Genomic DNA, 27,811 nt, shown 5'->3' with positions numbered 1-27,811 from the left:
TTATCCTTTAATTCCCCGAATTCAGGCATCAGCAAGCGACCCCTGAACGGTGACTGGCCGAGAGAGCTCAGGTGGATTTTCCACTTCTGGGGGGAGAAGACTGGATGTGACCCTCCAAATCCAAGGTATTTACTACCTGGGGGCAACCAGCATGGGGGTCACAAGGCACTCACCGGGAAGAGGTCAGGAGGCTGGGAGCTGCGGAGCAGCGGTCTCACCTGGGCTCCCAAGACGCCCCTCCGCGGCCGCCCACGCCTGCAGGCTGACCCCGAGCAGCTTGGGGCGACGCAGGCGTGCTCGGCCTGGAGCGCCACGGCCGGCCCAGCTGCACAGGGATGTGGGGAGCCCTCCCCTGCCCGCCCGCCACCTGCCCAGGGTCCCCCGGGCTGGGCCCGGCTGGGCTCCCTCCTGCACACAGCGCTGCCCCTGCCGTCGCCGGCTCTCTCCCGCGCTTCCCCGCCTGGGCCCTACAGCAGCCTCGGCCGGGCCAGGGTCCCCTCCTCCAGCCCCCGCCGAAGAGCCATCCTGGGGGCTCTCCAGACGTCCTGACACCACCACCACCACGTCCCTCGCGGCCACCTTCCCGTCTCGCCCCACCGACCCGTGGGTCTGCAGCACCCCGGCCCCCTCGGCACCTTATTTTTGTGCTTTTCTCTTTCAGCTAAACCTGGGCAGCTTCTGGGGCTTCCCTGGAGGTCCAGTGGTTAAGATTCCGCGCTCCCACTGCAGGGGACAAGGGTTCAATCCCTGGTCAGGGAACTAAGATCCCACATGCTGCGCGGCGTGGCCAAAAAAAACTCCAAAAAATCCGGGCAGCTTCCAAATCCCCGCTGTCCAGGTGACACCCCAGACGGGCCCAGCCAGCGGCGGACTGTTCAGAAAAGGCAGGAGGCCCCTTCTGCGTCTGTCTGAGGCACAGACATCCACCCCCCACTTCCCCAGGAGAACACCCAGGAGCCGAACTGTGCCTCTGAGGACAGCGGGGCCCTCAGGCTGCCGCCGAGGTTTTAAGAGAAGAAAGACCTCTTTGACATTGATGGGAAAAGAAGCCTTTACCGCCACTTCAGTTCTGCAAGTAAATGTGTCAGAACAGGTGCTGCTGAGTTTCCCAAGAGGCACGAGGTGGGTGGGTGCCCGGCAGGCGGCTGCGCAGCGCCGGAAGACCCTGTCCCGCACCTCGCAGGGCAGGACCAAGGGGAGCCCGTGGGGAAGAGCACGCTTCCCAGCCTTGCCCGGCCCCCAGCTAAGCCCAAACCAGTTCAGAAGGCGCTTCCAGTTAACAACAGGGCCCCACGACCATTTTCTCAGGAAAGAAAACCAAGAATATTTCTCCAAAGATTATAAACGTTTCCTTTCGCTATCGCAAACTCCTTCCTCTTCCCCAAAGTTCCTTAAATCAACATCTTTGGTAGAAAGCCTATGATTTTATTAAGTTAGAATGAACAAAAAGAGATCCGAGGCCGAGCAGGCCTGCGTGACCTGGTGAGAAGAGCAAGAAGCAGAAGCCACGCTGCAAAGCAAATGAACGCCTTTTATTGAAGTGACAGCGCAGGGCTGCCAGGACCACGTCCTCACGGCCCGTCCCAAGTCCTCAGCGACGCGGCCCTGCTCCCAACAGCCCAGCACACGACGACCGCGTCCACAGAGGGGCCGGCCACGCGCCCGGGGTCTCCGGGCAGCTGAACCACGCGCAGTGCCCTTCACAGCAGGCATTTCACCAAAGGAACACAAACCCACCCCAGGGCCTGTGCACAGACCCTGTGAACAGAATGCCCTCACGAAAATTCACTTCAAAATAGAGACGCTTTCTCGGAACCGTAAAAGCCGTAAAAATACAGAACAATTCTTTAGGAAAGACTGGATCAAAGCGACACCTTGAGTTCAAAACAGCGCGTTCGCGGGGCTCCCCCGCCTGCCAGTCAGTTGTTCTCGATCTGCTCCAGGTCCAGCTCGCCGCGGCCCAGGGGGAAGACGCCCTCCTCCCCAGCGCTGTCCCAGTCACTCGGGTCCCCGCCACTCCCGCCCTCGCCCTCACCGGCCACCCACCCGCGCCAGACCCCCGGGCTGGGGCTGGCGGGGCCGGGGCCTGGCACAGCGATGCCCGTGGGGCCGTGCGGGTCACGTGGGGAGGACACGGCGGTCTTCACTCGGGTGTCATCCTCATCCTCGTCTTCATAATCGAGGGAGCAAAGGCTTTTTGAATTTTTTAACGTCTGCAACAGAAAAGACACGGGCTTGAAGCATCTCCAGGAGGCCACAGGGGGGGTGGCATCCCACCAAGAGGGGTCCCCGAGGTCACATAAGGTGTCCTCGGTTCCCGGAGCCCCACCACACGCCCTCCCACCCCCGGGGCCACTTTCTCAGAGCCCTGCCTGCCCGCGCCCCTGCCTTGCCCAGGGCCACGGCCCCACTGAGACCCGGTGCAACGGGGGATGGGGGCCCGGGGACTCGAGGCCAGAGGTGCGTCCACGATCCCATCAAATACCCGGGGAAGGACTGGCCGGAGGTCCGGGGTCCTCACGCAACAACGGCCCCGCTCGTCAGCCCACCCGGCGCCCACCTCCGCAGCCTGCCTCGGGGGACCCCTGCCAGGGTCCCCAGCTCCTGCCAGGCGAGCCCCACAGCCACCCCCGGTGCCCACCTTCCTCTCCCCTCAGCCCTCCCTCTTCCAGTGGTTCCGCTTTCAACACCAATGCGCCGCGACTGTCCTCACCTTAGAACGCCTGAGACGCACACTCTACGCAGGGGGCCTCCCCTGAGCCTCCACCCCCCACGGCCTGGCGGGCATCTCCCCACACCGTGCCCCCGGACGGCCGGCCCACAGCGCCCAGCTGAGAGCCGCTCTGCCGATGGTCTGCCGCTGCCCCCCGCCCCCGTGGCCAGCTCCCCCCAGCCCCGGCCCTGCCCCCCAACAAGCACATCCCCGGTCTGCACCCCCAGACCAGAGGTCTGCACCCCCAGACCAGAGGTCTGCACCCCCAGACCAGAGCCCTGCCCCTGACAGCAGACACAGCCCCACCCGCTCGGTGGCCCCTCTCCTTGGCTGTCCCACAGGGGCCCAGGGCCCGGAGGCCACCCCAGTCCACCCTCGGGGTGCTGACCGGGCCGTGCACTCAGCAGCAGCCCCTCGCGTGGCCAGCACCCTCCCGCCGCCATGAACTCCTGGTCCCGCAGCTTCGTGCAGTGCCACGTGCTGTCCACGGCGTGCCCAGGCGTCACCCCTGGGCTGCCCACCCTGCCCCGCAGACACGTCACCGCGTGCTTCGGGGCTTCTCAGGGCGTTGGCAGAATCCGACGTGGCGACGTGTGTGGGGGTGGCGGCCACAGGGCGAGGGTGCCCCCAGGCCTCCCGCGGTCAGGCTCCTGCACACACGTCTCCCTGGAACAGGCCCCCCAGAACCACACACGCATCTCCCTCTGGAACCAGCGCTTTCGGGGGTGCCATTCAGCTCCACCGGACCAACGGCCTTATTTCCGCTGCTGTTCTACTGTAATGAGTGAGCCCGCAAGAAGTAAAACTGAAGGATCAAGTCTCTGAAGATTTGACAACTGGCCACAAGTCCTGGTCACAAAATGAGGACGCGTGAGATAATTTCTTCTTCGTTCAAATCAAGGTGGACACCACAGTCAAGGTCACTTTCATACGCAGACCCCACAGCACGGCGGGCCCAGCCCTGCACCCACGGCAACAGAAGCCGACGTGTCCCTCCTCACATCTCCACCTACAGAATTCTCCTTTTGATTCACAGCGTGGAAGTCGAACCCCTAACCAGACGGTAGTAACCTGACAGCTGGCGGGAGGATCACGGCCCAAAGGTCCTCTCGGTGGCCAGGACAGAGGCCTGTCTACGACCACAACTGCGGCTCAAGCGTGAATGCGGCAGCTCTGGACACGCCCGGCCCAGGCCACGCACAGCTCGAAGCCACTGACTCTTCACACTGAAGCGCCCAAAAAGGGGCGTCACAAAGCTCCAGACAGCGACCCTGATCTGGGCCGGGGCCTGGCCTGACAGGTGGGACCCTCGCTGCTGGACGGTCCTGCTCCTGTTTCACGGTGACCTGCATCTAAGCAGATGAACAGAAAATATCTTCAAAAATCAAAGGTCAGGACTTCCCTGGTGGCACAGTGGTTAGGAAACCTCCTGCCAATGCAGAGAACACAGGTTTGATCCCTGGTCCAGGAAGATCCCACAGGCGGTGGGGCAACTAAGCCCGTGCGCCACAACTACTGAGCTCACGTGCTACAACTGCTGAAGCCCGCACGCCTAGAGCCGGTGCTCCGCAACAAGAGAAGTCCCCGCAATGAGAAGCCCACGCACCACAACGAAGAGTAGCCCCAGCTCGCCGCAACTAGAGAAAGCCTGCACGCAGCAACAGAGACCCAACACAGCCAAACGTAAATAAGTAAATAAATAAATAAATAAATTTATTTTTAAAAAACAATCAAAGGTCAAAACTTTGAGTTCTGAATCAGGGGCCCTCAATTTTAGAGGGTCTTTCACCTTGTGTGCAAAACACTCAGCCTGGGGGACGCGCCCACCACAGACCACCCAACTTACGCGGGCAAGAGCTCGCGCTCAACTCTCCGCGGCCGGAGCCAAGAGGCCCCCTGAGACTGAGCCGCGAGCTTCTGAAAGCAGAACAGACACCATCCTGCGAGCAAACGGCCGGCCCGGCCCAGCCGCAGGCTCGTCAGGTCTCCTCCTGGAAGCACAGCCCAGCGTCCATGCTCGAGACCAGAGCTGGCCCTGCCCACAGGCCACGGCCACAGCCAAGGCAGGAGCCTCCGACTGCCCGGAGCCCCTGGAGCCCAGCACCCGGGCGCGGGTCCAGCCTGGGCTCCAGCCGAGGAAAGGAACCCGGACACGCACCGCGGCCGACCTGGCCGAGCCAAAGCCCTCCTCACCCGCCACGGGGGGAGGCCGGCCCGGTGGACACCACAGACTGGGGGGACGGGGGGGGTCCACCACGAGCAGGACACATGCGGAAACGGGGGCCGCCTGAGGGTCGGCACCCCGTCTGGGCTCCCAGCCTCCCCGGGCAGCACTGGAAGAGGCCTCTCTGGAACTGGGGTGAAGACTTGGGGGGTACCAGGAACCCACAAAAAGCTCACGGCCGAAGGGCCACACCCACACGCATGGGGCCGCCGATCGGCCTTTGGGTCCCCGTCTTAAACGCAGGCAGGCTTCCGAACTTTACCAAACACCTGGGGACAGCATCTTCTATGTAAGGCAGCAGTGAGGATAAACCAAAAGAGGAAGCAGTTTGGAGGAAATAGGCGATGCAGGACAAAGAAAACATCCCCCAAACCAGACCACCAACACCCAGAGATAAGATCCTCCATCTGCGAACCGACAAAGGGAAAGAGGGGACCAGTCAGGAGGTCCACCCTCTGAGGACAGGGGCCCCAGAAGGCAGACTGAAGAAAATCACACCCCCGAAATCATCTCCCCAGTGATGCGGGAGCCCCTGGACCTGACTGGCCCCCAAGGACCCGGCATAACCGACAAACACAGACACACGAGGTCTGTCCTCACGAAATGCTTGGAGGACAGAGAGGAGACTGGGGAACCAGGACCAGACGGGACGGTGCGGGGCCCGGAAGCTGAGGGCAGCATCTGGAGTCTGAAGGGGCCGGTCCTGGGCAACGGGAGAGGACGTGCAAGGCCTCTGAATCCATGCCACCCCCCTCCTTCCTCAAGAAGCCACGCGCTGAAAGAGATGGTGACAAGGAAGGCTGACCCCTGGGTCTTGGGGTTGGCAAGTCCACTCTGCAGTGGACGGCCACCTGTCTCTGGGTCTCTCCGGAGGCCCAGACACCGGCCGGGGGGGGCCGTCACCAGGGCGCACAGCCAGGATGGCACCGGGGTGTCTCCCGCTGGGCGGCCTGCAGCGCCCGGGGACCCTCATTTCACCAGCGAGAGCCCCATGGTGACCTCAGCAACAGGGCTACGGGGGCCTTACGAGCACAGCCTTTCTCACGCCTCGCGCCCTGGGCCCTGCGTGTCTGGCACCTCGCCTGACCCCGGCACTGACCCTCTCAGAAGAGGGGACAGAGCGTGGCCCCGAGGCCGCTGGGCACACCTCCACCCACAGTGCCACCCACAGCGGTAACAGCATCCCCTCCGCAAGAGAGATGGGTGTACCCACCACGCGCGGTTTTTACATTCATCACCTTCCACGTCTGTCTAAAGCAATACGCTCACGCGACAGTCGATCGGGAGAAGCGAACAGGTTAAAGCAGACTAGACGAGTACATCTACCATGAGATGGTCTGTTTATTCAACTTGGGAGAAACTAAAGCACGAATAAAAAGGACGAAATGAAAGGCAGACACAAGCTGCTCAGAAAACGAACTTTAAACATGTGGACAGGAAAGAAGCCTCACAAAGACAGAAGCTGCAGATCAACCACCACCCCCCGGGTTTTCCCTGCCTCTGCGGGACCCACCCAAGGTGCCCTCCCCCCACCCTGCTCCAGCTGCTCATCCTCTGCCCCCCTCAGTCCAGGAGACCGTGAAAAGGCCGCGACTGCCCGACCTCTCGGTCCCGGGCCCCCCGCCCTCTCACTGGCCCAGTGACATCCACACGAGACTTGGGAGTCAGGACCCGGCTGGCCCTGTGGCCACTGGGGAGGCAGGTCGGCGCCTTGGCCTCGTGGGGGACCCTCCCCAGGGAAGGCTCACAGCCGCATTCCGGCCACAGTCTCTAAGGCACTGTGTGCATGACACAAAAATAAGGACAAGAGCCAAGAGGCTGCTTCTGTGAGAAAGCAGTGGGAACCCAGCTGACCGGCAAGCTTCCAGGCCTGGCGGCTCCGGGCAGCTGCGGGCGGCAGGCCCGGTGGGAGCCGGCCTCGGACGGGCGTGGGGCCCCAGCGCCGCGTCCAGGGGCCTGTGCACTCTGATCTCTCGGGGCTCCTCCCGCCCCTAGGAAGCCTCGTGGAAGGGAGACAGACTAAGGGACAGGAAACCTGGGGGTCTCCAGGTACAAACGGACAGAATTCGCCAGGTTCCCAGGCTGAGTGACGGGCATTTCCCCGAGGGGACATCCTGTGCAGAGGGGACGCCTGGTGACGGCGGGTCCTCTATGCCCCAGCCGCCCGCAGAGCCCGGTGACCGCCGCGGCCAGCCCGGGGGAGGGGACTGGGACCAGGGACTCCAGTCACCCCTGCAGACAGTGCTCGGCCCTCCCGCTTGCAGCCGCAGCAAACACCCGCGACAGTCTCCGCTCGCTCCCCGCGCAGCACGCCCCAGCGGGCCTGCCGCCCTACAGGCCCCACCCCAAACGCAGGGAGGCCCGAACCTCGCCCTGACCCCGTGACCGCTTGGCCACTGTCACCTCACTCCCCTGACGTTTGAAATAATCGCGTTTTCTAGGTACGCTGTAACATTGTGACGGAGTACGGAACATACTTGGTCTTCTTGCGGGTGCCTGGCTCAGAGCTCTGAACCCCTCAGGGTTCCCCGAGTGACGGGGCTGGGGGAGCCCCTTCCAACCACACCCGAGTTCACGCCAACACGACTCGACCCCGCAGCAGCCTCAGGATGGGGGCTGGTCACCAGGGGAACCAAGCCTGGGATTCCAGGGCCGGACTTTCAGCCCACCCCACCTCCACCTCCAGGGAGGCAGTTAATCACCAGTGGCCAATGGCTTAATCAATCACACCAATGTAACGAAACCTCCATAAAATCCCCTAAATGGTGGGGTTCCTAGGTGAGCTCGTCAAGGTGCTGGGAGCGTGGTGCGCCTGGAGAGGGTGTGGAGGTTCTGCGCGCCCTCCCTATGCCTGGCCCTACGCATCCCTTCCATCTGGCAGTTCCTGTGTTGTAGCCTTTATAATAAACAGGTGTCAGTAAATAAGGTTCCCGAGTTCTGTGAGCCGTTATAGCAAATGATGGAGCCTGAGGAGGGGTCGTGGGAACCCCCTGTTTATAGCTGTTTGGTCGGAAGTACAGGAGGCCCTGGACTTGGGGCTGGTGCCTGAAGTGGGGCCGTCTTGTGGGACTGAGCCTTGACCTGCAGGGTCTGCACTAACCCCAGGCAGTTCGTGTCAGAAGTGAATTGAGTTGCTGGACACTCGGCTGGCATGTGCAGAGAATGGCAGGCGTGTGGTGGGGAAACCCAGGCATTCAGTTTCAGAGGTGGTGTGAGACCACACAGGTCACAGTCGTGTCCTCTGCTGAGGGACGCAGGGGCTGCCGGCCCGGCCGAGGGGCCAGCTTGGGCACTGACCTCTGCACCCAGCCCGGAACTGACCCCACCCCTCAAAATGAGGGTCAGAACTGGCAAGAGGGGACGGTTCTTCACCAGAAGCTTCTCAACAGTCAGCCGTTGTGATTTGTTTACAATGTTCCTAGCCACACACATTTCATCATTCACATTAAAGATAAAAAAGTACAGACTACAGATGTTAAAGGCCTGAGAAATACAATGAGCAACTTTGTACCCCAAACTGAAACCTTAACTGTAACAGACAAGTCCCCAGAAATACTTAAACTGAAGAAACAGAAAACCCTACTAGATCCTGACTGGAAAAAGTGGGTGCGGGTCTGTTTAAATCCACATCCACCCCAGGCCCAGATGGCTTTCCAGCGAGTCCCACCAAACCTCCGCCACGTGCGGGAGCTGGGAGGTGGCTCCTCCAGCCCCAGTCCAGTCTTAGGTGCCCACAGCCCTGGCCGACAGCACGGCCATGACCTCGAGGAGTCCTGAGCAGAACCGCCCAGCTGAGCCGCTCCTGGGCGCCCAAGCCACAAGAACATAGCACAGACGTGTGCTGTTTACGCTGCTAGATGTGGGTTGTTTGTTACGAGGCAACAGATGACTGATACACTATCTTATATTTTCATTTCAGAGATGGCTCTGCTGGGGACATCAGGGTTCAATCAGAGGCAGACACCGATGAGTAGCAGAGAGGTTGTCAGGAGCCTGGGGCAGGACGGCTGGAGAAGGAAGGGGACACAGGACGGGACTGCCGGGCCCGGGAATTACGTGGTAGGGGCGCAGGGGAGCTAGCTCTAGGACCACAGCCACGCGCCCGTAACAGGAGGAGCCGTCTCAGAAGACAAGTAGCCTCTGACCTCCTGGGGCTTGTCCCTCTGTGGGGCGGCGCCTCAGCCCTGCTCCACCCACACCCCAGCTACCGTCTCCTCTCCACTCCCCCACCAGCCGCCCTGCACGGCAGCCTTTCCATCACAAGGTGATCACGACCATGCTTGGCCCAGAACTCAGCAACCCGAGAGGTGCCAGGCTGGATCCACACACATCTGTGGTCAGTGGTCCTGACACCCGCCTCCTCCTCACGCTACCCCTGCCCCCTCCCTGGTCCGAGGGGTTGGGACGCCCCCCCCAGCAGTGAGGGCTCCCCCTGCTTTGCTCCCCCTGCCTACTCGGGAGTCCCTGGTGGGAACGTCCCCACAGTCCTGCCCCCTCAGGGCCCGCCGACGCTGCAGTACTGGGAGCTGGGGGGTGCGTGTCGGGCTCACGGCCAGCTTTCCTCCGCGGCACGTGGCAAAGCTCGGGACATCCCCTTCCTAAACCCCAGCTCTCCGCAGAACCTTCACAGCCAGCAAGTGTGGGTTGGGAGCTCCCGCCCCACCACTGGGAAGAACCTTCCAGAAAACCCACCAGTCAGGAAAGATAAAGCTGACAGTGACGTCGAGAGTGGGCGTAGACGGCATCGTGCAGCCTGGATCCCACCTGGGTTCTGTGGACCACGGAGACCTCAGTCCCACCCTGTGGGCTCCTGCGCCCCCGCCAGGACCCCAGGCACAGCCGCCTCTGTGATGAGGGGGCCCGGCAGGCCGTCCTCTCCCTTTTCTCACACCAGAGCCCCGTCCTTGTTCCTCAGCACCCCCAGAAGGTCCTGCCATCCCCCCGCAACGATGCACAGGTCAGACCTCTGGAAACCGGCTCTTCCCTTTAACTCTGCTCTGAACGGCCCGCGATCGGAAAACAGCGTGGCAGGGGCAGGCGGTGACCCCGGACACCAGAGTCTTCAAGTTGGTTCACAACCCAAACTCTGAACACCTTCTCCAAAGAGGTATCATCGGTGGCGGGCTCCGCGAAGGACGGCGAGGAGAGGCTTGGTGTCGGACGGCACCCGCTCAGCCTCGACGCCCGGACCAACGGCTCCCGCCTCCACCCTGCAAAGGGCGGCCCAGGCCCGCGTGCGGGGCGGATCCCCCCACAAGCGCCCCGCCCCGTGGAGGGGGCGCCTGCACCGGACGCGAGAGGGAGCCTCACCCGCGTCATTTTCAGGAAGTCCAGGGCCGGGCGCGGCCAGCACGCATCCTCCTCGCGCCTGCGCTTCCGCTGGCCCTTCCCGCCCGCGCGCACGCACGGCTGAGAGCGGCAGCGGAGCAGGCCCCGGCGGCGGCCCAGCTCAGGCGTGGACGCGGGCGTGGACGCGGGCGTGGACGCGGGCGTGCTGCCCGCCGAGGGTGGGGCCGCGTCCACTGGCAACAGGTGCTCCTGCGACAGGGACAGGCGGCGGCGCGGCGAGGGCACGCGAGGTCCGGCGGGTCGCCGAGCCGGGCCCAGGGCCGGGAGGCCGCTGCTGGCCAAAGCCGAGGCCGGCCGGGGCGCGGGGGGCGAGGCGGAGCTGGCAGCGGGGAGGGCTCGGCCCGGCGACCAGGCGCTGCCAGCCTGCAGCGCGGCGCTCCCGCCGCTGTGGCACCGCCTCTTGGAGACAGGAGCCCAGACTCTGGAGCCGCCGGGGCGCCATGGGGACCGGCAGCGCGCCAGCTCGTCGGGCTCCGACAGGGAGCGGCAGTGTCGCTTGGTGGGCGGTGCTGAGGGCGGCCCTGCGCCGTCCCTGAGGTCCCTGGCACTGACCGCACCCAGGCTGGCGCTCGGGCCGCAGGGGCCAGGAGGGAAGGGGACGGCAGGGCCCGTGGCCCCCTGGCTTCCGACGGGCTGTCCTCCACCGACGACCTTCCAGGGGTGCTTGTCTTCTGGGGAAACACGAAGGAGAGACGGGTGAGGGGCGCACGCCCCCCCACGCCCTCGGCCCTACCTGGCCTCAGGGTGGGCCCGGCCCCGCTCGTGGGACCCCCCTCCTCCCCGCCCCTGCCCTGCACAGTCGCAGCTCGCACCACGGTGGGGACGCCTAGGGGCACGGGGACCCTGACGCCACAGACCCGGCTTCCTCGCCATCAGACGGGGGCGTAAGGGTCACTCGAGAGGCCGAGCGTCCGGGGTCAGCAGCTCGACATGGATGGGCTCACGCAGGCAGCATACCTGGGCAAGCGGGACAGCCAGGGCAGTGGGGCCAGGGCCGGGGGAGCCCAGAGCCCCGATGACCTGGCCCGGAGGCGGCCAGCAGCCCCTCCAGCCCAGCTGCTCTGCGGTCACCCCCAGCTGAGGGGCCTTGGCATGGAGGCCAGGACCCGCCGCTGGGAGAGGCACAAGCAAAGGCCCCAGGTGACCCTGGGTCACGAGGACGCATGGTCAGTCAGAAAGGACGGCAGGGCCGGCTCCGTGGCCTACGGGAAGCCCGAGGGGCTCCGAGCCAGGACAGGCCCTGTGTGGGATGGAGACAGTGCCCAGGGCCAAGTGCAGGCCCATACCACCCGAGACCGTGGTGACACTTGAGCAGCCTGGAGGGCGCCGAGCACAGCGTCACCGTGGAGGTGAGCAGGGCCGCAGGGGGAAGACCCGGATGCCACTCGGACTGTCCGGCCTGAAGTCACACCACTAGCACCTCACTGCGACCACGGACACCAGCCACGGTTCATCACAGGCGCCACGGCGCCCACACTCACACTCACGCAAACAGACTTACACTCGGGCGGCGAGCCTCCTGCTCCCATTCAGACCACAGGGCACACGTGGCAGGGGCGTGCGGTGCAGGGAAAGGGTCCGGCAGACCCAGGCCCTCCAGGCACGCACAACCCCGGCTCCCACCACTGGCCGGGTGTGCGCCACACCAGCGCTGCAGCATAGGTCGCGCGTACTGCCGGACCCCCGTCCTTTCCCTGGTGGCCACAAGACCCCACCAGGTGGGCCTTTCAGCTCTGCACTGCCAGGCCGCTTCCAGAAAGGAAGCTCTCCAACCCACACCGCTGCCCAGAGGAGGGAGAGGCCAGCAGAGGGAGGGGGCGCGGCTGGGGCCTCGCGCTCCGGATCAGCCTCCGCGTCCGGCCCTGCTCACGGGGTCCCAGCCCACAGCAGCCCAAAAGACCTGCTGGGGCTTTTAAATACTTACCATCGGTCTCAGAAGGGAACAAGTGGCCACTTGTGCTCAGTTTCTGGGCAGAATACTGAAAGTGAAGAGAAAGAAGTTTCAATACTGTGGGTTTACACATGCGGATTCAGAAATAGTTCCAACTCAAGAAACAGGCCTGTATTTTTATCCCTGCAATAAACTTGTTTTTCCCCAACACTGTCTTTCTTGGTGATTAAAAAGAAAAGCCTGAACCCCAGAATGCATTTCTTTTCTTAATCAAGATTCTTAAAAGCCTCACAATTATTCAGTTGAGTAAAGGACACAGAAAGCCACAAGCGGACTTCCCTGGTGGTGCAGTGGTTGAGAATCTGCCTGCTAATGCAGGGGACACGGGTTCAAGCCCTGGTCCGGGAAGATCCCACATGCCACGGATCAACTAAGCTCGTGAGCCACAACTACTGAGGCTGTGCTCTAGAGTCCATGAGCCACAACTACTGAGCCCACGAGCCACAACTACTGAGCCCACGAGCCACAACTACTGAAGCCCACACGCCTAGAGCCCGTGCTCTGCAACGAGAAGCCACCGCAATGAGAAACCCACGCACCGCAACGAAGAGTGGCCCCCACTCGCCACAACTAGAGAAAGCCCGCACACAGCAGCAAAGACCCAATGCAGCCAAAAATAAATAAATAAATAAATAATTTTTAAAAAGCCACAAGCGTGTCCACTGCTGCCCCTTCAAGCCACGGCCGTCCTCGCAACCTCAGCCTGACCACTCCCACCCCGACCGCGTCCACACGGGCTGGGACCTCCATCCCTCGAGGCGGGCAGCTGCGGGACACAGCAGCTGATGGGGCCTGGCCTGAGCCCACAGAACTCTTTTCTTGGCCACAATGTGCCCCGGGAGGCTGAGCGGCCACTTGGAGCCATGTCCACTCAACGCCTGTGTCTGTCTGTCTGTCTACCTTCCTGTGCTCTCCCCACGCCCCACCAGGCCCTGAGTGCGGACATGGCCTTTCACCTTTCCCTGCCTTTCACATCCAGAGCCGCCTCCGCCCCAACACGTAACTCTCGGTCATGGGGCTCCAGCTTCTCAGGGGACCATTTCATAGGATGATAAACTCGTGACAAAATGAAAGGAAATCCTTTGCTGCTTCTCATAAAAATGCTGGGTAAATCACCCAGCAAAAGGAGGCCCATCAACAGTCAGGCTGTGCAAAGACAGACTGCCCAGCCAATGAGTGCCCAGGAGCCCTGGTTCTGGACGGAGCCGTGCTGGGAGCAGAGCAGGGCTGGGCCCAGGCCTCTGCGGGAGGTCGGCCACTGGACAGCGTGCCTGCGACTCCCAGGACCAGCCTACGTGGCACGCCTCGTGCAGGAACCCTGACGGACAAGGTGGCGTCCGAGTATTCGCAGGGGATGCGCAGGGGAGCTGAGGCCACGGGCTCATGCCGAGGCAGGCCCAGCGCTGCCACACTCGCAGAGGCTCCGCCTCGGTCCACCTCCTCCGCGGCAGAGCCAGGTGGCAACCCGTGCAGTGCGCGGCCAGGAGCGGAGCTGCGGCCTGGGCAAACCCGGCCTTGAGTCCAGCTCCCCCGACCAGCCTGCCACCAGGGAGGCCGGCTCCTCTCTGTGGGCCCCATCTCCCCATCTACGACAGGACTGACCGTGGGACACACATGGCAGGGTTGCTGCTAGGGTTACATGGGAACACGGGAAACCCACGTGCTCCATGATGGAGAAGAAACGGTCGTTTGTAGAAATGGTGCTGGGCCGACCACACGTCCACACAAGAAGGGAAAATCCAACCCTGACCTGCTTCGCCCCACACACCAAACTCAGTTCAGGCAGTGCAGGCTTCAAGCTAAAGGTGAAACAGCAGCACTTCCAGAAGAAACAAGAGAATATCTTCCAGACTCAGGTTAGCAAAGACTTCTTAAATGGGATACAAAAAGAACACTAACTTACACTGATACATTTGTCTACGTTGAAATTTGGAATTTCTGTTCATCAAAAGACACCATTAAGAAAGTGACAAGGCAGGACTTCCCTGGTGGCACAGTGGTTAAGAATCCGCCTGCCGGGGCTTCCCTGGTGGCGCAGTGGTTGAGAGTCTGCCTGCCAATGCAGGGGACACGGGTTCGAGCCCTGGTCTGGGAGGATCCCACATGCCGCGGAGCGGCTGGGCCCGTGAGGCACGACTGCTGAGCCTGCGCGTCTGGAGCCTGTGCTCCGCAACAGGAGAGGCCACGATAGTGGGAGGCCCGCGCACCGCGATGAGGGGTGGCCCCCGCTTGCCGCAACTGGAGAAAGCCCTCGCACGGGAACGAAGACCCAACACAGCCATAAATAAATAAATAAGTAAATAAACCCAAAAGTTTAAAAAAAAAAAAAAAAAAAAAAGCTGAAATATTTAAAAAAAAAAAAAAAAAAAAAAGAATCCGCCTGCCAATGCAGGGGACATGGGTTTCCCACATGCCACGGAGCAACTAAGCCCATGTGCCACAACTACTGAGCCTGCGCTCTAAAGCCCATGAGCCACAACTACTGAAGCCTGCATGCCCTAGAGCCCATGCGCTGCAACTACTGAAGCTCGTGCACGCTAGGGCCCACGTGCCACAACTACTGAGCCTGCATGCTGCAACTACTGAAGCCTGTGCGCCTAGAGCCTGTGCACCACCACAAGGGAATCCACCGCAATGAGAAGCCCACACACTGCAACGAAGAGTAGCCCCCGCTCGCCGCAACTAGAGAAAGCCCACGCGCAGCAATGAGACCCAACACAGCCAAAAATAAATAAAATTTTTTTAAAAAAAGAAAGTGACAAGGCAAACCATGGGATAGGAGAAAATATTTGAAAAACACACATCCAAGAAAAGACTTGTAGCCAGAATATACAAAGAGTTCCTACAAAGCAATAAGAAAAATGCACACAACCCAAAAGAAAAATGAGCAAAAGGACACCAAAAAGGACATACAAACATCCAGTAAGTACTGGAAATGGCCCTGATCTCACTGGTCATCAGGGACATGAGGTCAGAGCCATAAGCAGACATCACCATTCCCGACCAGGGAGAAGGCACGGCTGGGGTGCTGACAGGCCTCTGGGCAGGCCTTCGCTTAACACAGTGGGAACAGACTTCCACAAGAGGCCTGCACACGAACGCAGTCAGTGGTGTTATTCTTAACAGCCAGTCGTGGACACATTCCAAGTATCGGGCAACAAGAGACATGGACCATTCGACAGAGTAAAGGAACAGCTACTGATGCACCGTCTGCACAGTGAACCCAGGGGCATTCATTCGCCTTGAGTGGAGAAGCCAGTCTCCAGGAGTACACACTGCATGTTGGCACTTCTGTGACATTCTGGGACAGCAAAGCCACGTGGGGCCACAGGGGACTTCCTGGGGCAATGGAGACGTTTGGGGTGACGGTGACAAGGTTACCGCATACACAACTGGAAAACTCACCCAATCAACACCTAACCCCATCTGCGCATTTCAGTAGATGAAACGTACACCTCAATAAAAAAGTATTTTTTAAACTCAAGGCTTTCAAAGCTGAGCTCTCCGTCAACCCAAGTCTGTACCTGCACAGCCGGACGTGCTAGAGGACACACACAGCACGCTGAGGCTACGTCCACAGGGGCCAGCACACGCTGACCCGCCCTGACCTTGCCCCCCCCCTCACTCCTCCACCTGGCACCCTTCCCAGGCCCCCAGCACAGCCCTGCAGCAGAGGCGGCCTGCTCCCCTGACCCGAGCCATGGCCTCTGCTCCAGCGCTGGCCCTCATTGAGAACGGACGCCAAGCACCTGTCCCCACCGGGCTCGTGTCCCCACCGGCTCCTGTCCCCACCAAGCTCTGGGGCCTTGGGGCCCTGCTACCCTCTCACTCCCATGTCCGACCCAGGCTCCACCTGGCTAGCCGCCCAGCGCCTCGGCTCCAGTGAATTCCGGTCCTGTGTCACCTCCCAACGCCCCTCCCCACTCTACTTGTCGCCAGCACATCATCTGCTTCGCCTCGACCCCAGCATCCACAACAGCTGCCCTGCTCTCTGGGGCGGCCCCGAGCCCAAAATCAAACAGTGATAGAGAGGACGGGCACTTTCTTGCTCAGAAAGATACAGTAATTTGTGTCTTTCACTATGTAAATTACACCTCTTTTTTCTTTTTTGTTCTGGCTGCGCAGCTAGCAGGATCTCAGTTCCCTGACCAGGGACTGAACCCAGGCCCTGGGGCAGTGAAAGCACCAATCCCAACCACTAGGCCACCAGGGAATTCCCTCCTCTTTTTTTTTTTTTAAGTGAATGTTAGAGCAGGTGCTCTAAGCCACGTCTATGCACCCACAGCACAGGAACCCCTGGGACGCATCAGCGAGCCTCACCAGGAACTCAGTGGAACGCCCACTGGTGCAGAAGGGAATTATTTCCCACACACGTGTATCCTGTGCAGAAAGACTTGTGCGGAAGTCACACAAAGTAAAATGATCTGTGTCACGATGGGAAGAAGTATACGTGGGACTTTTCTTGTCGTGCTCTCTCTACAGTGAAACCTGCTTGCGTGCCCCCTTCCCTGCAGGACACCACAGGCGACAAACAGGCCAAGGGCTGGGTGCGGGCGACACGACGGCGCTGGGCGCCCGCCCGGTGAGACACTCAGGCACGGCCCCCAGCACCAGGCAGGTGCGGCTGCTCAGCCGCCTCCCTCGGGGCCTACAGTTTAACCAGGCGGGGTGTGACCTGAAGGTCATGGTAACACGGCCCTAGAAATCGGCTCCACCTCGGGCAAAGCTAACCCACAGAGACAGAATTCAAGAGGGGCTCTTGGGGGGGCGGTGCCCAGAGGCACGGGCAGCGTCTGGTGGGCACGGCTGCTGACCAGGGTGGACGTTCGCCCACTCAGCACCCAGGACCATACGCGTCTATGTGTAGCTTACGCTTTCAAAGTTTGTTTTCAAGGATGCTGAGAACCCCCCATCACGACGCTGACGGGCTCTGGGGGCTGCGAAGGCGCCGGGGCCTCCCGGGACACTGCCCCCTCCCCCCCACCTCCCCCCAGCCGGGGCCCAGCCCAGGCAGTGTCCCCCAACATGGGGCGGGCAGCTCACCAGGCCGGCATCGTAGCTCTTGCGGGCGAGGTCATCCAGGCTCTGGTTCTGCAGCTTCTCAGTGATGAGGGTGACCATGGTCCGGGGCCCGTGCCCTCTGTCTGCACCGACAGGCCCTGGGGTTCTGGAACATCAGGCTTCAGGAGGCCCGGGCCGCTGCTGGCTCTGAGCTAACCCTCAAGGGTACGTTTCCATTTTAAAGACGAGAGATCCATTTCCAAGGGTTCTTCAGAGCTTCGTGCCTGTTTCTGGCAAAGAGAAACAAACCATCATACAGGATTACAGGCAAAGCCATTCAGCTAATGACTGTCACCCGCCAGTACTGTGTGCGTGAATATTCTGACCTCGCTGCCTGACAAAGACCCTCCCGCGTGAAAACTACCACAAGAGTTCTCTCCCGGAAAATGTAATAAAAGCAGCGGTCTGGGTGAAGGATGGCAGGCGGACACGCGTGAGAACCAGCGAGGGAGGCCTCCCCACCCCTGCTCCAAACACAGGCGCCAGATGGGAGGAGGCGCGGCCGCCACGCTTTGGACTCGAGAAGCTGCCGGAAACCAAGTCCTCAGCCAGCAGCAGCGAGACCCCAGAAACGAGCTGGCCATGAACGGCTGGACCCACCTGGCCGCTGACCGGTCACTGCTGGCCACTGACCGCAGCAGTTAGACACCCCTCCCCCACTCCGCCTGGCCAGTGAGAGCCCCGCCCCCAACTGAAGCTGGGGTTCCCTCCTGGGAGGGGGGCGGGGGTGCAGAGTCGGCAGCAGACCCAGCTGGCAGTGGCCCGGGGGGGACACTCGGAGGACACTGGCCTCGCAGAGACGGAGGAGCCCGTGCCCGGGACCCGGCTCCCCGCAGACGCCGACGGGAGAGGGCCGGCCACCCGCCCGCCACGCACGCACCCCCTTCTCAGTGGCCCGCTGCCGCCCGTGAGCAGCTGCCAAGGGCCCCCAGCCCAGGAAGCCATAGACAGAGGCGGACAGACAGGAAGACCCCAGCAACTGGAGAAAACAGGTGATGCCAGAGGACGAGAGCTTCCGAGCGAGAAGGCGCCGTGTCTACACAGTAAGATCACTAAAAAGAAACATTTAGAGAAAAATAAAAGAGCTCTTGGAAATTAAACATGAGAGCAGTGATGGAACCTCCGGAATCTTCAGCGTCCGGGTTCCTGACTGCCTTCCCAGAGGCCTCCTCGGGCCCGGCAGGCCGTCCCAGGCGGAGGCCGCACGGCAGGCGCCCAGGACCCACCTCAGATCCACCAGTCACCCTCTGGTCGGCATCACGGCCCCTAAGCCCGGTGTGGATGAGCGACATGCCTCACCCCCAGCAGGAAGCACCCCGAGTGGCCCTGCCAGGAACGCAAGGAGCACTCACCTTCACAAAACCTGTTAGCAAAGCACACCGACAGATCCAGGGAGAAAGCGCATGAAGATTTCCACAGATGCTGAAAAGACGCCAACACAACAGTACCCCGGCTCCACTCCTGAAAACACGTGTGTGCGTGCTCTCGGCGGGTATCAACAGGCTTCCTCAACATGACTCTGAAACAGTAAGCCCAAGGCCAGCATCCTCGCGAGTGGGAGAAGGGAGGCGTCCCAGCAAACCCGGGCCACGGGGTGGGGAGGCACCCACCGTCAGCCTGCACTGAGCACAGGTCGGCAGACGCGGGGCAGCGCGGGGCGCTCCCGCCAGCAGCAGCACGTGGACCCAGAGGTCGTGAGCTCGCCCTGACCAGAGGTGCCATCCACGCCCAGGACTGGCTCTAGGCCAGGAGAGGCGCTCTCCATCCACAGCGTCCACGTCTGCACCCCTCAGCCTGAAGCCCGTCCACGGGGCCTTTAGCACCCAGCATGCTTGGCGCTGACAGCACCCCTGGGCTCCCCCCGTCCTAAGTAGAGATGGCCATCTCTTCCAGCACAGCTGGAGACCCCAAGGCCCAGATAGGAGGGTCAGGGCCAGCAGTTCCCCAGGGGGCAGCTCTGCACCGGCAGTGGTTCTGCTTCAATGCGTTGCGAACCCGGGAACCGGATCAGAGCTGGCCACACCGCACGCCCACCGCCAGCCCCCAGTCCCTGGGCAGGACCAGCCAAGCCACAGAAGAGCTCTCCCTGCCGCTCCCCACAAATCCACCTGGGCCCCACTCAGAAGTCCCTCGCAGGAGAGGGGCTTTATGAGGGCCCCTTCAGCCCAACATGTGACAGAGCAGCCTCCCTTGCTGCAATCCCCCGAGCCTCCGACGCCCACGGCACTGCCCTCTGACAGACGGCAAGGGGGCAGCGTGCTCCTCTGCCCTCCACCCCAAGCCGACCGCTCGGGGGTCTCTCAGACCCTCCTGTCAAACCCTCTTGGTGGCACACGGCACATACAACCCTAGAAAGGTAACAGCAGCCACGGCAAAATTTGAAAAAAATAATAAAACAACTAGCACTTTAAAAACAGGCCCCACGGTCCTTGGAGAGATGGCTGATGTCCAGGGCTGGGGCAAGGAAAGGACCAGAGAAGGCTGGGCCATCTCCAGGTGCCAGAACATCAGGACAGGAGCAGAGGGTGGTGACAGGGCCCCCAGGGCAGCTGCGAAGCGAATGAGGCCAGTGGACTCTACTCCACAGAAAAAATAAGAGGCATGAATCCACGCGGATCTAAATAATTGAAAAAGTAAGGAAATCGGGGAGGGGGAAGCTCTTCCTCTTGGTAGAATGCCAACTCAGAAATGTAGACGGAATGACGGAATGTCTTTTAAATCTCCACCTGAAAAACACCCCATAATGTTTCAGGCAAGAATCATCAGTGAAGCTAAAGCCAGTGGGTGGGAGCACGAGGAGAGGCAGGGTATCACGGGGCCCCAGAGGATCTCCCTGCAAGACACTCCATCATGAACCGCACAGCAGAGAAGCCTGCAGGCCACCGCAAGAGCCAGAGGCCAAGGTGGGCACGGCCTGTTCCAGGGCACAGTGACAGCATGGGACACGGGATCCCTGTCAGAAACACAGAAGCTGGATTTAGCCGTGAGGAAAAATCAGACAAACCCAAATGACGTGACCTGTGCGAAGTGACGGGCAGCCATCAGCAGCGTCAGGGCCGGGAAAGACGGACGTGAGGGGGTCCTGCCACGCCGGCGACCCTGGGAGGACACGAGGTCCTGCGTCAGAAAAAGGGCTCCAGGGGACGACGCCTGACATCTGCATCGGCACGGCGGTCAGAGCCAGCACCTCGGGTCCCGATCCGACCCTCGCGCCGCGCCACGTCCGACACAGACGCCAGGAGCCACGCGGCCCGAAGGGGGCACGGCCAGCTCCCACGTGGAATGGTCCTCCGCCACCACTGCAGACGTGCAAGCAAAGGCAACAAAACAGTGTCGGCACAAACACAGCTCCAGGCAGCTGCCGGGCCGGCGCGCGCAGGGCGCAGCAGCTGCGGACAAAGGAAGAGATGCCAGTGGGGACACCCAGCTGCCCGCCCGGGGCTGGGCTGAGCACTGGGCAGAAGAGAACGACCGTCCTGGGCAACGTTTTCATTTTCGTCTTGGGGAAGGAACGCGTGCCACTCACGGTTGCTAATATGCAGATTCAAATCCCAGCTCCCCGGGGCTGCCCCCACGAAGCACCGAAAACGGGGCGCTTAGGACAGCAGAAACCTACTTCCTCCGGGTTCTGAGGCCCAAAGCCAGAAGTCGAGGTGTCGGCAGGGTTGGCGCCTCCTGGGGCCTCCGAGGGGCACCCGCTCCCTGCCTCCCTCCCAGCCTCTGGCGGTGGCCGGCGGTCCTTGGCGTCCCTGGTTGTGTCGTCATCACACCCCCCTCCGCCTCCATCCTCAGGCAGCCTCTCCCGTGTGTCCTGTGTCTCTGTACCTCTTCTTATCAGGACACCAGTGACTGGGTTGAGGTCCACCCTAATCCAGTATGACTACATCTTTTATTTTTTCCTTTTTTAAAAATATTTATTTATTTATTTTTGGCTGTGTCGGGTCTTCTTTGCTGCGCTCAGGGTTTCTCTAGCTGTGGCGAGCGGGGGCTACTCTTCGTTGCTGTGCGCAGGCTTCTCACTGCGGCGGCTCCTCTTGTTGTGGAGCACGGGCTCTAGGTGTGTGGGATTCAGTAGTTGTGGCACGCGGGCTCAGTAGTTGTGGCTCACGGCCCCTGGAGTGCAGGCTCAGTAGTTGAGGCACATGGGCTTAGTGGCTCCGCGGCATGTGGGATCCTCCCGGACCAGGGCCCAAACCCGTGTCCCCTGCATGGGCAGGCGGATTCGTAACCACTGCGCCACCAGGGAAGTCCCCAGTATGACTACATCTTAATTTACATCTTCATGGAAAGGTCCTGGGGTCAGGACTTGAGCAGACCTTTTGGAAGGACACACTGTGCCAACCCTCAAGGCCAAGCCAGCTCCCCTTATAAGAAATCAAACGATCAGGATGGAACCTCACAGGCACAATGCATAATGCCCTGCACGTCCCTGCTCAACGGTTAGCATGACGAGCGGGGCTGGAGCAGCTCAGGACAGCGTCCTGGCCCTGAGGGAGGCAAGTTCTCCCTGGGAACAATGCCAGCCGGTGGCAGGTGCTAGAAGGAAGCGCGCAGCACCCCGTCCACGGCAGGGCGGCCTGCTGGGAGGACAACGAAGCCAACACTGAAATCTGAGCAGGAGGCGCCAGGACAGAGGCACAAGCCCAGCACCCTGGGGGCCCAGCTGGACGCAGACGCCAGACACGAGAGAACTAACGGGCCCTGCCGGCCCGGCGCTGAGGGCCGGCGAACGGAGGCTCCGTCCCACAAGCCCCCAAGACGACTGAGGCAGACGTGTGGCCGGGGCTCCTCGGCACCCCTGGAAGCACAGGTGACCCTCGACTCCACCCACAGCCCCAGTTCAGGAAGCTCCAAGACCCCAGGCACACGAACCAGAGCATCCCCCGCCCAGGGGACACCTTCCTCCCGTGTCAGGCGACCCACTGCAGAGGAGGCCCAATCATGGACGCATAGCCACTTTTCCCACCGTGAGAAATTCAGACTCGTCGTCCTTCTTCACAACCAAACCAGTGACCCAGCTGCCCACCTCCCGGGGCTCCTCCCCCTGCCCACCCCCGTGAGCCTGGGCGGCCGCAGCAGCAAAGCCACCCCTTCCCGCGCACTCAGCAGCCCTCAGCTGGCCTCGACAGGAAGCAGCCACAGGGCTCCAACCCCCAGAAACACCCTGCGTGGCTGCAGGACAGAGGCCAGAACCCTCACCCTGGCCCTTCCGGCCCCTCATGTCCCCACACAGGCACCCTCCAGGCCCAGGGGTGTCACGCACACAGCAAGGGCTCCACGGGCAGCCCCGTGCATGGGCCCGACCTGGACTCTGCGGACCTCTCCGCCGGCCGCTCTGGCCCATCTCATCCTCTGGACTCCGCCCTCCACAAGGGCACCAGAGTGGCTCTGTTTTTCTGTTCTTTTCACTTCAGTTTATTAACATAGAGTCAGACAGCGTTTGTAAAGCCATACATGAGTGTCTGAGGGCGGCCATAACAAAGCGCCACAGGCTGGGGGCTTAAGCAACAGACACGTATTGTCTCCCGACGCTGGAGGCCGTGCTCCCCCCGAAGGCGCCGGGGAAGAGTCTGTTCCGGGCTCTGTCCCGGCTCCTGGGAGCTCCTGGGCCCGTGACAGCCTCACTCTCACTGTGTCTCTGTCCAAAACCCCCCTTGTTATAAGGACACCAATCGTTTCGGATCAGGGGCCACCCTCCTCCAGCACGAGTTCACCTTAACTAATTACATGTGCAACAATCCTATTTCCAAGGCACTGGGGTTTAGGATTTCAACACAATTCAGCCTACAACAAGCCACGTCTATCGTATCACGGCAACGCATAGGTTTGAAAGCCAGCGCTGCTGCGTTTCTGTAACGCAGAGCATGGGCACCAGCAGTGCCTCTGCCAGGGCACCTCCCCGCAGCTCTGCACTCGCGCCCGAGTCCATGCTGGACGGTGCATGCACACAGCTGTCCTCGGTTGTCTCTGACTTGGGGAGCGTCAGGGCTGAGGTCTTGCCAGCTCGTCCCCACACCAACTCCCCACCTCCCCCGCCTCCCAGCGCGGGCCCACCAACACTTCCGTAAGTCATCGCCGACATCATTCTGTCACTGTAAACAGCGTCCCCAGCCGAGCCACACAGGGAGCCCGTTTCCCCAGGTTAATAACTGCCTCCTTTTTCTCCTACGCAAAGTTTCTGGCCGATACGAACTCTTCCCTCAAACTCCCCCAAAGAATTATCGACTCGGCAAGCAAGCTTCATTTGGTCAAAGACGTCAGGACGGCCGTTAGCCCGTGCGCTCCTGGCCCCCCGGCCTCTGCTCAGGCCGGAGTGGCGCTGGCCAGCTGGGCCCTGGGCCTCACCCTCACCTTGTGGCTTCCTGAGCAGGGTGCCTGGCGGGCGTGTGATGCCCGCGCCTCTTCTCTCCTCCCTGGATGCCTGCTGGACTTTCTGACTCTTCTGTCTCCCAGGGCCGGGAAACATGCACGGGGCCTTGAGCAGGGTCTTCTTAACCGGGAACCCGAGCCACTGGGGCCTCGGAGGTTCGACGGCGTCACTGCCGAGCCCCTCCCGTCCCCCCTTCCCCTGGTCTGTTTCGGGGACGGCCGGTGCGCTGGGTTGCGCTCCTGGGCTGGCCCTCCCTGACCGTCCGTCTCTGCCTCGTTTTCGTTGCTGTCGATCTGCTTCCACGATGGCCAACACCTCACCTTCCACGCCTCCCAGTGACATGTTGATTTCTGCTCCCCCGTTTAACCCGAGGGCCCCGGCGCGCCTCCGAGCGCCGTGAGCCCCCGTGTGGGCTCATCTCGGAGGCTCTGACCCAGCACAGGGCTCTCCTCCTAACGGTTTCCTCGTCCTGTCCCTGCTGTAGTGTCTCGGTTCCCTCAGCCAACTCCGCTCGGCTGGTCTCAGCTTCAGGCCGGAGGTGTCCCCTGTGCCCGTCACCCTGCTCCCCTTTCACGCTGGGAGGGGCCTGCACGGCGTCTCCATCCACGGGCCACCCGGCACGCGGGGAGGTCAGCGAGGACGAGCCGGACAGGTGGATCCGCGTGGACAGCGGGCTGCAGACGGCAGGAGCCCGGGCTGGGGGCGGGGGGGACGGGGCGACTGGAAATGCAGCCTCCCTCCGGCCCCCAAGCCGGGCCCCAGCCCTGGCTGCACCCCAGACCCCGGGCCCGAGCCTGGGCTCTGGACACGCTGCTGCGGCTCCCCCGCCAGCTCCTGAAGCACGGAACGGGGAGAAAAGTTTCCAGGACCTGCCCAGTCAGTGGTGCCGGAGCGCAGGGAGGCCAGAGCCAGGCCACTTTAGACCCAAAAGCATCGGTTCCGGGGTTGTCACAGAAAAGACAGCACGGAGCCCCCGGCGCCGCAGACCCAGCAATGCGTCTGTCCCCAGTTCCAGGCGCGTCGTGCAGTCACAAGCTCGAGGCCGGCACAGCGGCACCACCTCCAGCTTCTCAGAGATTTTCTTTCGTTTTCTCACCAAGAGCACTCGAACAAAACTCAGAACCTGACTGCACATGAGTTATTAACTAGCACCGTTTGTGTGCCGGTCTCAGCGCCCCCCAGGAGAAGGTGCAGCTGAGGTGCCCCTCGGCCGGACAGAGGCGAGGTGACCTCCGGGCGCTGCAGAGGCCTGGTGCCTTTAGGGACACATCCCGGAGGCACCACGCATGGGGCGACCACAGTGACGGAGAGGCCAGCCACCCCGCTCTCCACATCTTCCCAGCCCCAGAGCCAGGACGTCCCCCGAAGGAACGCTCAGCCCCAGCCCCCAGCCAGCCAAGCTGCACGAGGACGCCAGCCAAGCTGTTCCAAATTCCGGGCCCTGAGACCCTGAGCAGTAATAAATGAGTGTTGCTGTTTGAAGCCACCAGTTTTGGAGTGAATTTGTTGTGCTGCCATAGTAACCAAAGCAGTGACAGTTAGCAAAGCGAATGGAGCCAAGCGTCCCCCTCGAGCTGCTGGAGCCAGTCACGGTCCCCACTCCCGCATCACACGGAGGCTGGGAAGGAAAGGGGAGTAGCCATGTCCCCACGCTCCACACAGCCACGAGGGAAAAGTTACTGCAGCCGCCGCAAACGCCCGATGATTTTCAGTTGGTGGGGTCTGGGGTACGACTCCACATCAGGGGTTCGGTGTCTTCCCTAACAGGGCACATTCGGTGCCACACTCATGACCCCTGGGAAAGTCTGAGGCAAAGAAAGCCCTGTGTCAGTGCCACCGAAAAACTGTGCGCAAGGCCACCGAAGTCTTTTCGAAAAGACTTCGAAACAAAACGAGAAAAGAAGACAAAAATCACCTGTCCTAACTAACCAACATCTTGCTAATATTAAAATACACAACTGGAGGGTTTAGACGACAGGAGTTTTAGTTTAAAGTTGCCCGGAAACCGTGTCTGAACTGTGACCTTTGCAAGCCAACAAGGAGAAGAAACTCACATGTTATCAATAAAAAGGAGACTATGATCGTTACCTCTCTGCTAGTGCGTGCAGAGTACACCACGCTGCAGAAGAAAGACCACACCCAGAAAGTTCGTTCTGAGAAAGGACGTAGGGTGGGCTCTGATCGGCTGGACAGAAGACCCAGGGTCAGACCCCGGCTGGCCTGCTCCGACCTGGGCTCTCCCAGGTCCGTGACTTCACCTCTCTGGGAAAGAACCAGCCACATCATGAGGCTGCAAGGAATCAAATTAAGGAACGTGCATGAAAATGCCGGGCACACGTGTTAAATTACGACCACTTATAACAAATGCTTAAAAGATTGTAAAAGTCCACTTTCCTTTCAAAAATATTACAGCAGAAAAAGCCAAAAGGGTTTACATAAAAATTTTAATTTGCTTTTTTTAAAAAAAAAAAAAAAGCTGTTTTTGAATGTCTGCAATGCACCTGTAAAAAACACCGGACTGTTGCCCTGGTTCTTTTATCTACCAGCAAACAAACAGGTCTCCTTATGTGCCTGCCCCCTGTGCACCCAGGTGCGCATGAGCGAATGTCTCCATAACCAGGAAAGGTCCTGATGCACCCACTTAAAAAGGAAAAAAAAAGACAATAACGTTGGCAGCCTCTCCATTACACATTCCCAGCAGCTACAAGAACGCCTCTCCTCTCCCCAAATCCAACGTAAGTCAAGAAAATGTAGGGATCCACCCAAACAGCAAACCCTTTACACCACACGTGCCACCCACCCGTGATCCTTAACCAAGGTGTAATGGTTCTCTGGACAGTGAACCACGGGAGGAGACCAGTTTAAAGAAAAGTTCCACTGTTCCTGAACAATTGCTATCTCAATTTCAACTGGGGGGTAATATGCCAGAACTTCAAAATCAAACTGTTTCCCTGCCTTCTACCATCAGACTGCAAGACTGCACTTCCCTGTTCGGACCTGCTTTGATACGACAGTGAGATGAAGCAGCAGAACCTGTAAGCTCAAGTTAAATTTCTTAAGTATTGTAAAACTGAAGCCATTCTTGAAGTCAGACTAACCTATCAAGAAAAGCTCTCAATACAGAGAGGTCATCATAAACTCAACTAAGTAGTGAGTGATTGAGTTAAAAAGAAAAGTATTGTAAAGTTGTGGAAGCTCAGAGTCGAGTACAGGTAGCCCATGACCAAATGCAAACAACTGGAGTCAATTTACCACAGACATACACTTCAGATCTGCGACTGTACTTGGAGTAAAGGGAAAATAAAGTAGAAATAAAGAAAAACACACTCTACCTAACGCACCTCTCTCCACTCCCAGGAAAAGTCTGAGAAACTCAACCCTCGTCTATGCAGAGAAAGCAGCTTCGGAATCCACTTCCAATCACCTTCCACAGTTCGCCGGGGAGGGTCTGGTCTCCCCCGTCGTGCGGGTCCACCTTTGGGCTCCCTTGACGCACAGTTTATCACGTCCAACTTCCTGCTTCTCTCTCGCTGCACGATGACAGGCACATGAGTCCCGGGAACCGCTCAGGCCGCGCGTCTCGGCACCGGAACGACGACAGCTCGCAAAGGCGACACCCAAAGTCGGTTCAGCAAGTGGCAGCGCGCCCCAGGCAGGGCCCCTTAGAGCCCAAGGGCGCGTGGAGTGCACGGGGCCCCGGGCACGCAGGCTCTCGGGGCGCGCGGGGGTCCCGGGGCGCGGGGCTCTTGGGGAACAGGGGTTCCGGGGCACAGGAGTCCCAAGGCCAGGGATTCTCGGGGGGCGCGGCGGTCCCGGGGTGAGCGGAGCTCTCGGGGCGCAGGGGGCCCGGGGCCCGGGACTCTTGGGGCGCGCAGGGGGCCCCGAGGTGGGCAGGGTCTTGGGGTGCAGGGGGACCGGGGAGTGGGGGGCCCGGGGTCCGGGCCGGTCCGGGGGTGGTGCGCGCGGCAGGAGTCCCAACCCCAGGTCGCGAGCCCCCGGGTCCCCGCGCCCTCAGCGACCCGCCCGCCGCGCTCTCCGTGTGCAGCGGCGAAAACGCTCGGCACCGACGCGGGTGGAAAAGCATCGGGCCGCGCGGGCCGGGCTGGGCGCGCTGACAGGAGCGTGCACCGTCTGGCCCAAGTT

General features: G+C 61.0%; 1 protein-coding gene across 3 annotated transcripts; it reads right to left on the bottom strand.

The window, feature by feature from the left end:
- Positions 1-1,517: 1,517 nt before the first annotated feature.
- On the bottom strand, positions 1,518-27,811 carry FAM53A (family with sequence similarity 53 member A). 3 transcript variants are annotated; one of them, XM_068542360.1, is made up of 5 exons: positions 27,001-27,811; positions 17,281-17,528; positions 12,211-12,265; positions 10,248-10,957; positions 1,518-2,213 (listed from the first exon to the last, which is right to left on the bottom strand). In XM_068542360.1, the coding sequence occupies exons 2-5, from the start codon at positions 17,356-17,358 to the stop codon at positions 1,920-1,922; spliced, it is 1,137 nt and encodes a 378-aa protein (XP_068398461.1). In that variant the 5' UTR covers positions 17,359-17,528; positions 27,001-27,811; the 3' UTR covers positions 1,518-1,919. The 3 variants fall into 3 exon arrangements, with proteins under 3 accessions (XP_068398461.1, XP_068398460.1, XP_068398462.1); XM_068542359.1 differs by having other exon boundaries at positions 27,010-27,811; XM_068542361.1 differs by having other exon boundaries at positions 27,093-27,811.

The sequence above is a fragment of the Eschrichtius robustus genome, chromosome 4 (genome assembly GCF_028021215.1).
Source record: "Eschrichtius robustus isolate mEscRob2 chromosome 4, mEscRob2.pri, whole genome shotgun sequence".
NCBI classification, from domain to species: domain Eukaryota; kingdom Metazoa; phylum Chordata; class Mammalia; order Artiodactyla; family Eschrichtiidae; genus Eschrichtius; species Eschrichtius robustus.
This window is presented reverse-complemented; position numbering and strand designations above follow the sequence as displayed.

Coding starts and splice junctions, on each gene's coding strand:
- FAM53A (XM_068542360.1), bottom strand. CDS start 17,358: ATGGTCACCCTCATCACTGAGAAGCTGCAGAACCAGAGCCTGGATGAC. Junction 10,958..12,210: donor GTTCCCTTCTGAGACCGATG/GTAAGTATTTAA, acceptor GTGTTTCCCCAG/AAGACAAGCACCCCTGGAAG. Junction 2,214..10,247: donor ACTTCCTGAAAATGACGCGG/GTGAGGCTCCCT, acceptor TTTCTGTTGCAG/ACGTTAAAAAATTCAAAAAG.